General features: G+C 43.1%; 1 protein-coding gene and 1 non-coding gene across 2 annotated transcripts; one reads left to right on the top strand and one right to left on the bottom strand.

Annotated features, from left to right (window-relative positions):
• Positions 1-6,293: 6,293 nt before the first annotated feature.
• Positions 6,294-6,380, bottom strand: TRNAY-GUA (transfer RNA tyrosine (anticodon GUA)). Its single transcript is given in 2 exon segments — positions 6,294-6,329; positions 6,344-6,380. It is a non-coding gene; the product is annotated as a tRNA-Tyr (tRNA).
• A 1,855-nt stretch (positions 6,381-8,235) lies between these two features.
• On the top strand, positions 8,236-9,250 carry LOC133896889 (uncharacterized). Its single transcript, XM_062337527.1, has 3 exons — positions 8,236-8,480; positions 8,553-8,857; positions 9,087-9,250. The coding sequence occupies exons 1-3, from the start codon at positions 8,236-8,238 to the stop codon at positions 9,248-9,250; spliced, it is 714 nt and encodes a 237-aa protein (XP_062193511.1).
• The last annotated feature ends 6,092 nt before the right edge of the window (positions 9,251-15,342 follow it).

Genomic DNA, 15,342 nt, shown 5'->3' with positions numbered 1-15,342 from the left:
CTCGGTCTCTAGCCCGAGCAAGGCCACCCTTAGCTCAGTGCGCCACGAGCAACCCCCCGGTGCATCTCCTCTGATGCGATGGACCACCGGGAGCTATCATCATTGTACAACCGTGGCGGCCGTCAATCCCCTTCGTCGTGCGCATGCCTCCGCGCGTCACAACCGAGGATGAGCACCTCCTCGAGTCCATGCCAACACGGCCACCTCTTCTGAGCCAACTGACACCACACCCGACCCGCCATCGCCGTCGACAAGGCAACCTCATCGCCATCCCCTCTGCCGAGCGCACGCCCCGTCCCATTTTCGACAAAGCTGAGCCTACCGACGGCGCCCTCACATTGGCGTTGTGCCATGGAGTTTCCCCCATGCCACTCTTGTGCCCCGCATCTCCACCGCCGCCAACCTCAGTGCGCCGCCGCTGACTTCCTCAATCGTGCTCGCACCTCGCTGTGATTCTGGCCAAGCCAAGCAACCCCACGGCCTGATCTCACCACGAAACGGTGACCTCACCTGCACCACTCCTCACCGTTCCCGAGCACCCAATCACCGGCGACAGTCACTGGGGAGAGCTCACTGAGCTCTCTACTCTGCTCCCTCGCTGATCCCCTCTCTCTCGGTGAGAATTGCAGAAACCCCCCTCCATTTCTCTCTTTTATCCCTATCTTTATTTGCTATTTAGAATATTTACAAGTTACCCTTGTTGTCTATGGTTAATTCTGTTCCAGCCCTCGTAATTCAAATAGAGCTCATCATTTCAAATCTTGTTCAGCGAATTTCATCTAAAATCCAAGCCACTTTGTAGATTCATCTAAATTTGGCAAGCTTTCAACGAATCATCCTTGTTCATGTCTCATAATTAATTAGTCATGTAGTACTATATAATTCTAGATATTATTTTATTAGCTAGATGCATATCAAATGGTTTCGATATGTAGAGCTCACATATTGTTGCACATAGGATATGATTTTCAATATTAAACTAATATTTATACAAATTATATAAGATCTCACATGTCAATATTCTCAGGCATCTTTGTACATCCATCTCTGATAAAATCCTAGTTTTCGACATCTTCATGTTAAATCCAGTCAGCCCTAGTTGTTTCTTCATCAACCCCAATCCTATATTCTTTCCCCTTTTGATTTGCAAATTGGGTTTTATTTTGTATTTATTTGGTTTTGCTTTTAATTACATGTTTATGCGAGTAGAGCGTGGCGTGTATAGAAGAATCGATGATCTGCAAAGTCAAGACTTTGGGATATTCCAGGACCTTGTTTACAAATATCTCTGAGCAACATCCAAGTAAGTGTCCTTGATCATATTGATCCTATTGTAGGAAAGTGTGTCTTTTATTTCTATTGAATGCTTGTCACTATGAATCCCATATTTAGGGTTTACTTGTACTTTTTTCCAGATTATCCTTGTCGCATGTGTTGTAGTTTGGGTGTTGAGGATAGAAATGCTTAGCCATGCTGTCGAGTTGGGTGGTTTAAATGTTAATCTATTTAATGGTCTTTGCAACATGAACTGATTTGGGTAATCTTTGAGCAACATGGAACATAGGAATTTTGAGCTAGAGGTGGTATAATGATGGTGCAGGTATGCACAGGTGCGGGTATGCACTTTGGGTTGGTGGTAGTGTTTGCCGGGGATCATAAGGACAGGTTCTTGAAGCCTGTAACCTGGCTGAACAGTGCAACCACGATGCCTATATGGGTACAGCCTGGCCAATTAATTAGATATCCTCCTTATTTAGTACACACCAGTTGGCTGTTGAGTGGCTCTACACCTCTGCAGTGGATGGAGTCCATATTAGCAGTGAAATCTTAGTGGATGCATATGGATTTGAAGGCCCTTTGTAAAGACCTTGTAGTGAGACCCCAGCTCTATACCCTGGAAGTTTGAAGCAACACGAATCATGATTTGTGGATAAAGTATGTAACCTTTGCATAGTATAAAACTGATATATCAATCGTGCTCACGGTCAAGAGCGTGCTTCGACTTCTTCATGATTAGTGGTGGATCTTGGATGGTTGGTTCTGGTAGTCGGGTGGTGGTAACCCGATGAGTTGATAGCTGGATATAGAATATCCAGTGAGTTTGGTAGTCGGATAAAATCTAATGAGCTATTCTTGTGAAGCCAGTGTTATCACACATAGTAAATAGGATTGCTATGTCTTTTTGAGTCTTAAGTTAGGATGGTATAGATGCAGTAAACCTGAGTCAAACTTTTCTTATCTTAAGCCCTCATGTCATACTTTCCCACATTTGCGGAGTACGATATGTATTCACATTTGCTATTTTCAATAATAAATACTGCTTAGTTGGAGAATACTACGCGGAGATCAAGGAAGCTGAACGCTACAATGAAGATGAAGCGTCTTAGTTCGCGTTGCCCCCAATTGATTGTTTATGGTGTGTCCTAAAGTTTTTGTTGGGGTGTTCTCGTGTTCTTTCGCCGCTGCTCAAAACTCTGGTATTTATTTTAATAAAACTGTTTTTATTCGCTATAGTATTATTTATCAATGATCACGTCACTATATATATGATAAAACTAATTCTTATATACATATAGTTTATATCCGATTTGATTTTGTAAAATCGGGTGTGACATATGGATCGTATCATGATCAGGGTTCAAAAAACCGTCGGTAACCGCTCAAAAATCGCGGTTACCGACCTTCCCGGTCCGGTCCGATTTCAAAAACCGCTCGGTAACCGAAATTTGAATTCAAAAAATTCGAAAAAATAAAAACATTTAAAAAAAAATCAAAACAAATCTTAAAAAAAACTAGACACAATTCTAAGAACTTCTGTGAAAACATTTTTCAAAAATAATGTCGTTTGCATCATATTCTATAGGGAGAAAGTTTGAAAAAAATGAAAAAAATTGAAGCGTGTGGCTCAATTATTAACTCACGTTAAGGAAAAGTGTAACATGCAAACACATATTTTTCTTGTATAAAACGTATTTTAAGAGAACCTTTAAAATTGATTTCACTTTATTTAGAGTTTTATTAAATTCTCTATGATTTTTACAAAGTTCACAAGCATAAAGTGAATATGTTAAGAAACATCACTGTAATTAATTTTTTCATGTCTACTATTATTTTTTCTACGTAAATCATAATATAAATAAGCTAATGAAAGTGGTTTCACTAATGTTTAAGGTGTGATGGGTCAGTTATGAATTAATCTAGTCGCAACACATTTACACAATCATGCATGTTACAATAACTAATTCATGAGTTCATATATTTTTAAAAGATATAGGATCATGTAAGAAGACTAACAAAATTAGTTTCATGATTTTTGGATTAGCAAAGAGTAAACTATGCATTTACCTTGGTTTAACAAATAAAATTTCTCACAGAAAATTTTGAACTTTTTTATGAGTATAAATAATTTTATCATGTAGATCATGTTACAAGGAAGCCAACAAAATTTGTTTCACTTGATTTGAAGCTCGGATGAATTAGTTATTGATTTTACAAGATTGAACTCTTTTTTAGGTTTTTTGTTGAACTGCGCTGAAATTCGATAAAACCGCTCGATAAATCGAGAAAACCGAGCGGTTACCGAGCCAAACCGCTCGGTAACCGACCGAATCAAAAATGCGAGAAAATCGCTCGGTAACCGACCCAAACCGCTCGGTAACCAACCCAAACCGCTCGGTTACCGAGAGGGCAAAAACATGATTTTTCGCAAAAATTTAAAATTTGCCGAATGAATTTTCTCCGAATTTTTTTGAATTTTTGACCGGTAATCGCGGTTACCGTGGTTTTTCGGTTACCGCCGGAGGTCGGTAACCGACCTCCGGTCGGTAACGTGAACCATGATCATGATCAGACCTATAGAAAGTTAGGCTCCATGCTTTCGACGAAAGCAATGCTGATATAGTGAAATGGATTTTCTCATATTTTCACAGTCTTAAAACATAATCATACAAAAATGTCAAATAAGACACGGAAAAACATTTCAGACAAACCTATCATCAGGATTTTTCTTGTTGTCAAGTGAGACGGCGTATTGGAATCCAGAACAAACACTAGCTGTCCAGCTTTAACACTTAACCGCAACATCGTACCCTCCGCCGATGGCACTTTAGTGTGTAACTCTTTCAGTCTGCAGAGAACAAATCACCCAAACAGACATTAAACATGATAAACTAGGTGAAGAAACTTGATGATGGACTGAAAATAGTGTCAAAAGTGACCTTTCACTTGTAAGATCTACACCTTTTTGTACTTTGCAGTTCCATTCAATCTTCCTTTTCTTTTTGATGCATTTATGGTAAGATTACTGAAATTGGAATTACTATGTGGCTAGATTGATAAGCCAGAGAGGCAGTTGGCCGGTAGTCAGCATCAGAAAGTCATCTGCTTGTATATTCCTTTTTTTTTTTGTTAAAACAAAGTGCTACTCATCAAAGAATAGGCATTCTAACAAAGAACATGAAGAAAAATGAGATATTTTGTTCATGGGAACACAGAACTGTTTTATAGCCGTCACGATTCAATGAATACACTCGTGCAAGCCGCACGAACATGTACAAACGAAATACAAGCATGCGCACAGTACATAACCTATCTTTTGCAAATTAAAATTATGAACTACTTAAAATGACATCCCTCTAGACCAGGCAGGGAGCGTAACTTTCCTCTGTGAACAGTAACATTAAACAGTATTTTCGTGACCAGTATTCCCATAAACAGTATAACTCTGCAAAGCATTGTTCATTCAAACTCATAATGCTGTTCATTTCACTGTTTCCTCGTGACTTGCCTCATCTACTTAAGAGGAGCCGGTTCCCTATAGACCTTATAACAAACATGAATTTCCTTTCTACCTATTTGTATAATAACTGTCTTTTATCCCATCGGCTCTTTTTCTACTTAATATAAATGCGTTTTAAAAAAGATTTTCCTCTCAACCTCATCCTATTGTAACTCCCAAAACAGCTACCAGTTACAGACAATTAAATCCGTATAAACGCATAATGACATAACCGATACTAATTTTGCAAAAAAAAAAATGTAACCCCACAGTCAGCATGACAAAACTAAGAAAAAAACTAATCCCAAATCGCTTGAAGCAGCGGAACATGCAGTGGCTACCGGAAGAATGAAGTAAGAAGTGGAGAGAGACGTACATGGACGCAGCTCTCCGTCATGGTGACAGCTTCCGGCTCCGCAGGCGACGGCGTCTCGGTAGCAGTGGCGGCGGAGGAGCTGAGAAGGCGGAGGATTGGGGTCCTAGCCGACGCCATCGCTGTCAGTAGTAGCTGGCCTGCCGTCACTGTGTGGGGCTACCGCCACTCCGTGGTTTGGGTTGGCGGCGCGGCAGCAAGCTCCGGGTGCTCGGGAAACGGGAGCGACAGAGCGTGCCATGGGCCCAAGGCATCGGTGGCGATGTGCGCTCCGTGCGCAGCCTCTCCACTTCTGCAATTTGTGTGCAAGTTTTTTTTGCTTGTTCTGACTAATGTGAGCAGTGGTGGAAGATCTCGCTAGCCATTTTTATATGCTAAAAACCATTCACAAAAATTTCCAAATTTTTCACGAATTATACAGGAAATTTGTATAAAATCAGGTTGACTCATAAGTGCTCATTTGAAAAAAAAACACAAACATAACCGCCTATTGTCCCATAATAAAACTAATAATGGAAGGTACGTAGTAAAATGAACATAACCGTATATTCTCTCCTTCGGATGGCAATAGACAATAGTATTAAGAATGTAAAAGACTTAGACTATGTAGCCACATAGTTAGAATTTAAGGTCATGACGGGTTAGCTTGGGGACTCACAAAATTCATGGTTAGCCACCAGGTAGATTGTATCGTAAAACATTGTTATAGAGAAAAAGAATATGTCACGTAATGCAGATTTATTGTGATTGTTTGCGATACTGTGGCTCCAAGGATACCTAGAGCACACCAAATATTTATTGTATAGGGCTGTCTCACTTAAGTATTTAACTTTTTAGCTGTTGTTTTGTATCTATTGTTAAGAATGATCGTGTTGTCAATTATTTTCGTCCAAGGATAAGCCAATGATTTTTGTATGTGAATGGTTCTGATTTTAATTGACTTTCTCTTCATATTAAAATCTATATGAAAGTACATTTTTATATTGAAAAATCCAAGTTTATCCTTTTCATCTGATTTGTCACGCATATTTCAATTTGTATTAAAAAAATTACATGGAGCAAATGAAATGAACTTGTTTGCCGCATAATGCTATCTGAAAGGGTTGACGGACTCTTTTACCAAAAAATTAATAAAGGAAAAAATCCGACCTGCCGGATTCGAACCAGCGACCTAAGGATTAATCTGCATCCAACTACAGTCCTCCGCTCTACCAACTGAGCTAAGGTCGGTTTGTGTCTGGTTTCCGCCCCACAAACGTTATAACATTATAATGGATTAGTGCAAATAGTGTGCCATCTTCGTTTATTGCACACTGGTTCTTTCTGGTGATTCCTTTCTGCTGCTCCACTGAGGCACTGAGTGGCACTGTATGACAAACAGTCAGGCTACATCACAAAAAAAATTGTAGGCTAATCATGCAACGGCAGGAAGAAAAATGCCATCGTTGAGCTCTAAGACTCGTGTTTACACTTTTAGGAAAGGTCTTTGAGAGATCACTCTACCTCTTTTATGAAAAACAAAAAGGAATTGACCAGACGTCGATGGCGGCTATACATTGGTATGCACTGGTGGAAAAACTTGAAGAAGTCAAAGGATGAGATGCCGTTTGGTTCACTAGCTACCACAGCTTCGGCATGCCACAATTTTTTTTAGACCTTGGGGCCATGGTCATAAACTCTAGCTTGCCTAAGACCTGACCACACCTTACGCAAATTTAGTAAGGAAATGTGGTAACGTATAGAAGTGAACCAAACATGTACTAATATATATAAAAAAAACAATGAATGGAATTTTACAAGGCAATTTTTGCTCCTGTATAAACTTAAAGTATCGTCCTTGCTGAAAGCGTTGACAGTGGTAAACGGACATGAGTCCGATGGCAAAGCCACTCGGTTCGGCCGTGCCCGCCGGGATTTGAGCCCCGTGCGTCGCATACCCGTCAAAAAGGCTCCAATAAAGCCTCCGGGAAGGGGCCCAGTTCTAAAAAAACAAACAAAAAAAGCGTTGGCAGTGTGTGGTTGAAAATGTTGGTTCTTTTCTAGGGTTTATTGATCAAACAGAAACTAGGGACTACAGTTAACCAACGATTACTTGGTTAGGGTAAATTGCAAGAGAAGACTTCAATGCGCTGGCCATATTTTTTTAATCTCTCCCAGATCATCGGTATAAAAATTGGTATAAGCCGCAGTGTTGATAATGCTCACATGTTGTTTATTGGGTTATGATTATGGGCATAATCCTGATGTTATGACGCACCCGCTACTTATTCAGTGCCACTTGTGATGCCATCCGTAATTCGAGCGAATTCACATTGTCATCGCAGTGATAATTTGATCAAATCGCATGGACACGTAATATGCGGTTCATCAGTAATTTACCATACTGTCGTGCATTTAATGGGTGCACTTTGCCAATGCATACTGTCGTGCATTTAATGAAGAAAACAGAGTAATTACATGGAGGTTAAGCTTAAGCGCCCTGTAGATTACAGCATACAGAGGTGCACGCAGGCACCGACAAAAACAAGGGAAACCCGATTACAAAATCTTTATCCATGCTTCCTTGGAGTTGTCCACACACGCCGAGCATCTCGTGGTTCTCGTTTTCTAGCTCGAGTCAGCACGATCTGGGTTCAATCGATCTCAACGTACTCCAAACTTCCTATGCCTCCCGTCACTGCAGCAGAGTTAGACCAACCCCAACCATTTTCTTCCCTTTTCACTCCAAAATCCCTTCCCAACAGGATTCCCTTCCCAAATTCATTCCCTTTAAGATCCTGCACTCCAACAGCATTCCCTTCTCCATTCCTTTCCCCAACAGACTTTCAATATTTTAATATATTTGGTACCGAATCCGTATATTTACGATGAATGCGTTTATACGGCGAAAGTATGGGCGTATGCAGTACGGGATTAGAGTGTTGACTGGGTAGACGGCTTGTGGTGGAAGGAAACGTTGGACTTTTCAAGCGGCTTGCAATGGAAGCTACTGAAGTGTGACTTCGCAGGGAAGATTTGTAGCACTATAAAAGGGCCGGCATCCTCAAAGCGGACTCACACTAGTTCCTCGTTTTCCAAATACAAGATGAACTCCTCAGATTTGGAGGAAATGATGATGTTCTCCTCAGATTTGAGTGACGAAGAGGACGAGCTATTTGTGTTTATTGCCATCGAGGAGGAAGAAGCAGGAGCTGCGCGTCGTAGCAGGCAGCGTGGGTCGATGCCCGGCCATGCGGTTATAGACCGGCAACACCGCGAAGGTGCTGCTAGGCTATACAACGACTACTTCGCCGACAAACCTGTATACGGCGATATCCTGTTTTGTCGGAGGTAAGTGCGATTTTGTAATGGAAGTCGTAACCTTCCTTGTGTACACTGAGTCATGTATGTTCACGCACCCAGGTTTCGTATGTCGCAACGGTTGTTCTTGCGTATTGCGGCCGTTGTGGAGGAGCATGACACCTGGTTCAGGCAGAGAAGGGATGCAACGGGGAAGCTCGGCCTTAGCCCCTTGCAAAAAATGACAGCGGCCATACGGCAACTAGCATACGGAGTCAGTTCCGATGCAGTTGACAAGTACGTGCAGATAGGGGCGAGCACGGCGATGATGGCATTACGGAAATATGTGCAAGCTATTGTGGAGGTGTTCGGAGAAGAATATCTCCGGGCTCCCAATGAAACTGACACCGCCCGTCTCCTGGCAGAAGGCGAGCGCCGTGGGTTTCCCGGGATGCTCGGGAGCATCGATTGCATGCATTGGGTATGGAAGAACTGTCCAAAAGCGTGGCATGGCGCGTACACAGGCCATACTCGCAAGCCTTCTATAGTTTTGGAGGCGGTTGCGTCGTATGACTTATGGATTTGGCATGCTTTTTTTGGCATGCCTGGGAGTCTTAACGATATAAACGTATTGCACCGCTCTAACTTATTTACTAGGCTTATCGATGGGAGTGCCCCACCTTGTGTCGTACAGCATAAATGGTAACAGGTACGACATGGGATACTACCTCGGCGATGGCATATACCCCGAATGGGCGACCATAGTGAAGGCAATCCCTGCTCCTCGAGGCAACAAGAGCATCCATTTCTCCGCGATGTAAGCTGCTCTCCGCAAGGATGTCGAACGTGCATTTGGTGTGTTGCAAGCTAGGTTTGCTATTGTTCGCGGACCGGCTAGAGTATGGGATCAGTCTACATTGCACAATATCATGACCGCCTGCATTATTATGCACAACATGATAATTGAGGACGAGTGCGGTACCGCTTCTCCGGTGCAGGTGTTCGACTTCATGGGGGAACCAACTCAAGTCCATCGAAGTGGTGACGAAGGTGTCCTGCATTATGTCGAAACAACTCAAGCTATCCGCAACCGTGCAGTGCACCGCCAATTGTGTGCTGACCTTGTGGAGCACCTTTGGAGTATTCATGGATCACAGTAGAATTCAGAAAGTATGTATTCCATAAGCTAGTTTCAAGCATGTAGTTTGGTTTTATGTTCCCAATAGGGTTGGATTTGGCATGTACTTTGGTTTTATGTTTCCAGTAGGGTCGGCTTTGACATGTACTTTGGTTTTTAATGCTACTACTACGCAGGCACCGTGTGCAATGTAGCTGCGAATCAATACATGAACCATTATTGCAGTCCTCAATGAAAGTACTTGAATGTGACAAATATTACAAAGGAAAGGTAAATGTTCCAAACGTTGTTAAGTAGCATCACACACACATGTCCATCCATATTACAGTCGAAATAACAAATGCTTGACTAGTTCATCCGTGCTACGCTCGGTCCTCCAGGAGCTTCCACCGCACCATTATGTCTTCCTGGCGCTTCCTATAATACTCGCACAGGGGTCCCGAAACGGTGTCCAAATCAACCTTCATAATTCTTTCGTCTTGGTCATTCATTCGGACAGTGGCTTGGAGCCGCATCACCTCCAGCTGCTCCTTCTTAAGCTCCACCATCACTTTCTTTGTTTCACTGATGTCCTACAATTGTCTTTCATATGCTCCTCCGGACACAGTAGGAATTGAAGACTGCGACGGTGACTTGCGGGCTCGGGAAGCTTTGGCTTGGTCACGGCCAATAGGTCGGGGAAGGTCCGTCAACGCGTTGGAAGCTGCATCATTTGGGACATCGTTGCCTGCAGCTTGGCTGCACTGTGCTTCCGCAAGATCCAAGACCTTCTGCGCCTTTGCCGTTTCGTGAGCATGCCACTTTGGGTGCTCAGCCAGCAGCACCCAACAGTGTGTGTACGCGAATGGTTTGCCCTCGATTGCTTTATATGCGGAGCACGCTCGAGCCATCTGTGAAGCATGTAAATATAAGTCATGTTTGCCTATACATGCATGGACAATTTAACCGAAATGAAGAGTTACCTTGTCACGTTCATTCGTGCCACTCGGGTTCAGCTGCTCCACCTTCCTGTAATGCACCGTAAATTTTGTGATGGCATCCGTGATGAGTTTCATATGATTTATGAGCGCTTTCTCGGTCCTCGGCATCATGCTTTCTTTTTTGTAAGTGTTGAAGTACTTCGCGATACGGCCCCAATATGTCTCCCTTGACTGATCTGTGCCCACAACCAGATCTTGGCTCACGTTAAGCCACGCCGACACCAACAACTCATCTTCCTCGTCTGTCCATTTGGTCCTATCAGTTTTTGCATCCACCTTCTTCTTCTTCCTCGAGGTGACCTTCTTCCTGCCCTTTTCATCGCTCCCGAGACTAAACTGGCCTAACTCCGACTACCCTCCAAGACCAGCAGGCTGTGAGAACTGTGACATCTCCACTTGTGCAACGTCGGTTGCCTCCCCTGGGTACCCATGTCTTCACCCCCCCCCCAAGTCATACGGTCGAAACCGTCCTGCAGGATGCTCTGGTAAAAAGGATCCATTCGGCCCCTTAAAATAAGGTAAGTTTCAGTATCTATGATATAGATCACACTTCATACAGCAACAAGCAGCTATTTATGATAAATATCACAAGTACAGTCCCATTGCTAGTAGCCCTGTCACTCAAATATAGCAAGCCGAACATTGCTAAACATTAAGCATAGTACATCAATACTTGATGCACCAGAATGTACTCAATTCATGGCCTTTCCAACACCTATGGCCTATTACTGAAAACACTACTACCTAATCATGCCATTACCAACTTTAACCGATGCATCTAGCAAATGTACCTAATCAAGGTTGCACACCTGCATGACCTGCATGACCAAGCTACAAAAAAACCACACTATAGCCACTAAAGGCTAGCTGCAGTCGGTCATTGTTTGTTCTTCATGAAACATAACACAAACATAGAGGGCATGTCCTCGGAAACAAAGTGATGTAGTATCCATGGACCACTAGAAGAAATTAACATGCAAACAACATTATTATTGCAATACTGACGAAATATTTGTGCCATACGGATACATTACACAGTGGGGACAATATTGATGATAGCGGTTCAGTTCATCACACAGATTAAGCCGGCAACAAACAAGTTTTGTAGGGCTAGCAACCAAAGTACTGGCACCAGATGCACATCGCAGAACACCATGACAATGAAAGACACCTTTCTATCCTAACCGGCAGCCAGATTGCAGCCGCCAGGACCTATCGGACTCAACCGAACCGCAATCTTCACTACTGGAGCATAGCACGTCATCCGAGCTCCCTTCAGATTGGTCCGAGTCATCGCCGGCGACGTTCAAGGAAGCCCATGCCTCTCCTTCCTCCCCGACGCTACTCCTGTCCTCCTCCTCGGTAGACACGGACAGAGAACACCGGCGCATGGCATCCTCCACCTGGAAGACTAGCTGACCCAAATCGGCGGCAATAGCATCCACTTGCATAAGCGCCATGTTCAGATCGACAGCCGCTGGTGTGCTCTCTGGGCTCATGTTGTCGGATGCTACCTTCTTCAACGCGTCAGCCGCATCCTGGATTTGGTCTTGCATCAACGACACAAGCTTCGCCAGAGCTGCCGCGTCCATCTACATAGTTCACCACGGCAATCCCATGAGGCCGATGACTCCCCTTCACCGCCGGCATCGCAAGTTCCCCCCGCCCCAGTACGGAAGCATTCCGCCCTCCCACCGCCATCGCCGCCATTGTGCGCAGCACAGGACCTAAGCACCCCCTGCGATGCCTCCATCACCCACCCCGTCCGAGCTACCCCCTTGTCCGACAACGAAGCAATCGACCTCCGCCGCCGCCTCCCTACCCCTCCGCCTGTGCATTGTATCTCGTCGAACCTTCGGCTGTGCTGCAACATACCGACGACCTTCGCGTCCTTCCCCCCCTGTCCAACGACCGCTCCATGTACCGAAGGCGCCGCCTCCCCCCCTCCTGTAACACCCTGAATTTTAGCATATAAAAATATAGCAAAATTCGCTCCAAATTAAAACTTTTTCTAATTATTAAACTAGTATAAAACCAAGGAAGTATATATTTGATGTATATATACTTGTATGTATATATTTAAATATATTATTTTGGCTAAGTATTCCAAAGATCACTAGGTTAATTTCTAAATTAATCGTTGCATAAATTGAGCATATGCATTTTGGTTTATTGTTCTTATGGTTCTTTGTGTGGCTATTCGAGTGTTGTATGCTTCTCAGTTCAAATCTATTCTAGTTCTTCTCGGTAATTTCCTAATCCAAATCAATTCGTAAAGATCGATCTTCCAATCCAACTCAAATCTATAATTCAATTATTCCATTGAATTATCCCCAAGTAGCTTTGGTCAACTCGAATTTGAATGTCTCTAAAGTTCGAATCCCAATCTTGATTCAATTCTTTCGAAATCCATTGAATTCAATTCTCCTGAATTCAAACATTTCTCAAATCCCGAAGCTTCAAGTATGAATCTTTCTCCTAATTCAAATACCCTTATTTGAATTAATGCCAAATTCATATTCGAATACTCCTATTTGAGTTTAATCCTATATATCTCAAATCCATTTTCAATTCGAACTCGTTTTGAATTATCACAAATCCATTCGATTCAATTGCATTCAAATTGAATCACTCAATCTCAATTTGAATATTTCCAAATCCTATTACCAATTCAAACTATTCAATTTGATTCCTTGCAAATACAAATACAATTCAAATACATCTATTTGAATTATCACACATCTCATTTACAAATTCAAATACATCTTTTGCTCATGGGAGCTTGAGTTACATGATGGTATTCATTGCCCGTGAAGATGCCTAGCCCGGCTGCTTAAGGACCGAGTCTTGCACCGTCATGCTTAGCCACCCCGTGCAACCATGCGTCCTGTACGGGCAGGACTTGATTTTCCTTCGCTGGACTGAGTTGGGCATCATACCAGGAGGCTGAGAGCAACGAGCAGCCAGGGGTCTATCTGTCCCGCTGTTTGGAGGTTCAGGGACCGGCTTAGGCTTAAAAATGGAGGCTGGCCTTCGGAACATGCAGCTCTGGAACTTGGCGTGTCTCGTGAAAAAGCCCGACAGGAAAGGTGTTTGGAGAGTCTCAGTATGATTCGCTCCTTCGCTTGCAACGGTTGGAGGCTGAGCATATCGTATGGGTAAAGCTGTACAACCTCTGCAGAGTGTAAACCTATTCGAATAGCCGTGTCCACGGTCATGGACATGCAAAGCATTGACCTCACTTGAATAGACTCCGAGTGCGTGCGTCTTGATGTGTGAGTGTGTGGACTAGATGTCCGTGTGATGTGGTTCCTGGCTCGATCCGCCAGAAGCTGTGTGGTACTAGAGGTACACCAGATGTGATAAAAGGCACTGCGGAGTGAGGTATAGCCCCTCCCAGGACTGAAAACCCCCAGATACAACTTGTTACCTTGGTTTTGGTTTTAAAACTATTTCGACAGCTTTGCTATCAGGTCACCTTCTAATACGTTGGGGACTTGAGGTGATACTCAGTACCAACAGAAGATACCTGCCTTTGTTTTTAAAAGCTTTGTTACATTTATTTCAAAAGGTTAACAGTGGAGAATATAACTAGATACCTGCATAAACCCTGCTTTACGCTTAAAACTATACCGTAAAGCCTTATCCTTGAAATATCCATTATGCATCTATCAACCCCCTTGAAGTAGTATAGGACTTGTTGAGTACTTTTCGTACTCAGTCTTGTTGTTTTCAGATTGTTGAGTTGGAGTTCAACCTCAACCCAGATGAAGTCGAAGAGAAGAAGTCTAAGATCGCGTCTGCACCCGAGGTTCCTGTGGCATTGGGTTGCATTGTCGTTTCGCTCCGCTGCGCTGTAGGCTCTTCTGCCTGGCTGGTCTGCTGTGGATTCTTGTCCACCGGACCATCTTTTCGCTTTTCAGGTATTTATTTTACTTATTTGTATTCGAAGTATGTATTTGATATCATTCTGTTGAATTCTGTGCGTATCAGCTACTTGATCCAGTGACTGATACATGAGGCACAGGGGAACCCGGGTTCAGGGTCCTGACAGGCATGGTATCAGAGCCGTACTTGGCTGTAGGTCGTAACCTTAGCATGGATGTTACTTATACTTTAGTTTTATTACAAACTTTTTAAAGGAAAACTCTTCTTTGCCATATCTACCTCTTATTGATCTTACCTTACCTTAGCACTCTGTTACAAAACTTGTTGATTCCTCTTTACCCACCATTTCTCAAAGCTTAACGTGGAGAACACTGACAAGATTATGGCTTACACAAGGAGTTGTGTCAAGCGTGAAGCCTAATCCCTATTTTCTATCGTATCGTAGTAACGGAAAAACTAATTGTGAGTGTTCGCGTTGTAGTGCTGGTTCTTGTTGGTTGTTCATTGCGTGTTTTCTTGGTTGTGTGCTTTTGTTACTCATCTACCAAGAAAAAAAAGAGAGAAATGAATCATAACTCTCTTATGCTTGCCACCTTATCCCCGAAGAACAAGAAGACACTCGAGACATTAAAAGCAATCCAGAAATACAAGAAGTCCCTCATGGACATGAATTGAGTGAGGAACAAGAAAATCCAGATAACAAGAATGAACATTGCATGTCACTGGCACTTATTGCTGGAGATCTTCCTGCAATAATGGACGGTCAGACCCAACTGAAGCAAACTATTGCTCAAGTACTCAGTAACATCAGTCAAGCTCTTGACATAGGAAATGTTGACCAAGACCACTGAAACACCAAGAAGAGAAAATCTAGACTCAGTCAACGCCAAAAGGCCAGTTACAAGAG

This window comes from Phragmites australis, chromosome 17, assembly GCF_958298935.1.
Source record: "Phragmites australis chromosome 17, lpPhrAust1.1, whole genome shotgun sequence".
Taxonomy (NCBI): domain Eukaryota; kingdom Viridiplantae; phylum Streptophyta; class Magnoliopsida; order Poales; family Poaceae; genus Phragmites; species Phragmites australis.
The sequence above is the reverse complement of the archived record's forward strand: the minus strand, read 5'-3'. Positions and strand labels throughout refer to the sequence as shown.

What these genes read in the sequence shown, in the direction of transcription:
- LOC133896889 (XM_062337527.1), top strand. Translation starts at nt 8,236, where the DNA reads ATGAACTCCTCAGATTTGGAGGAAATGATGATGTTCTCCTCAGATTTG. An exon ending in GATATCCTGTTTTGTCGGAG is followed by an intron (nt 8,481 to 8,552) that starts GTAAGTGCGATT and finishes TCACGCACCCAG; the next exon opens with GTTTCGTATGTCGCAACGGT. An exon ending in CGCCCGTCTCCTGGCAGAAG is followed by an intron (nt 8,858 to 9,086) that starts GCGAGCGCCGTG and finishes CTTATTTACTAG; the next exon opens with GCTTATCGATGGGAGTGCCC.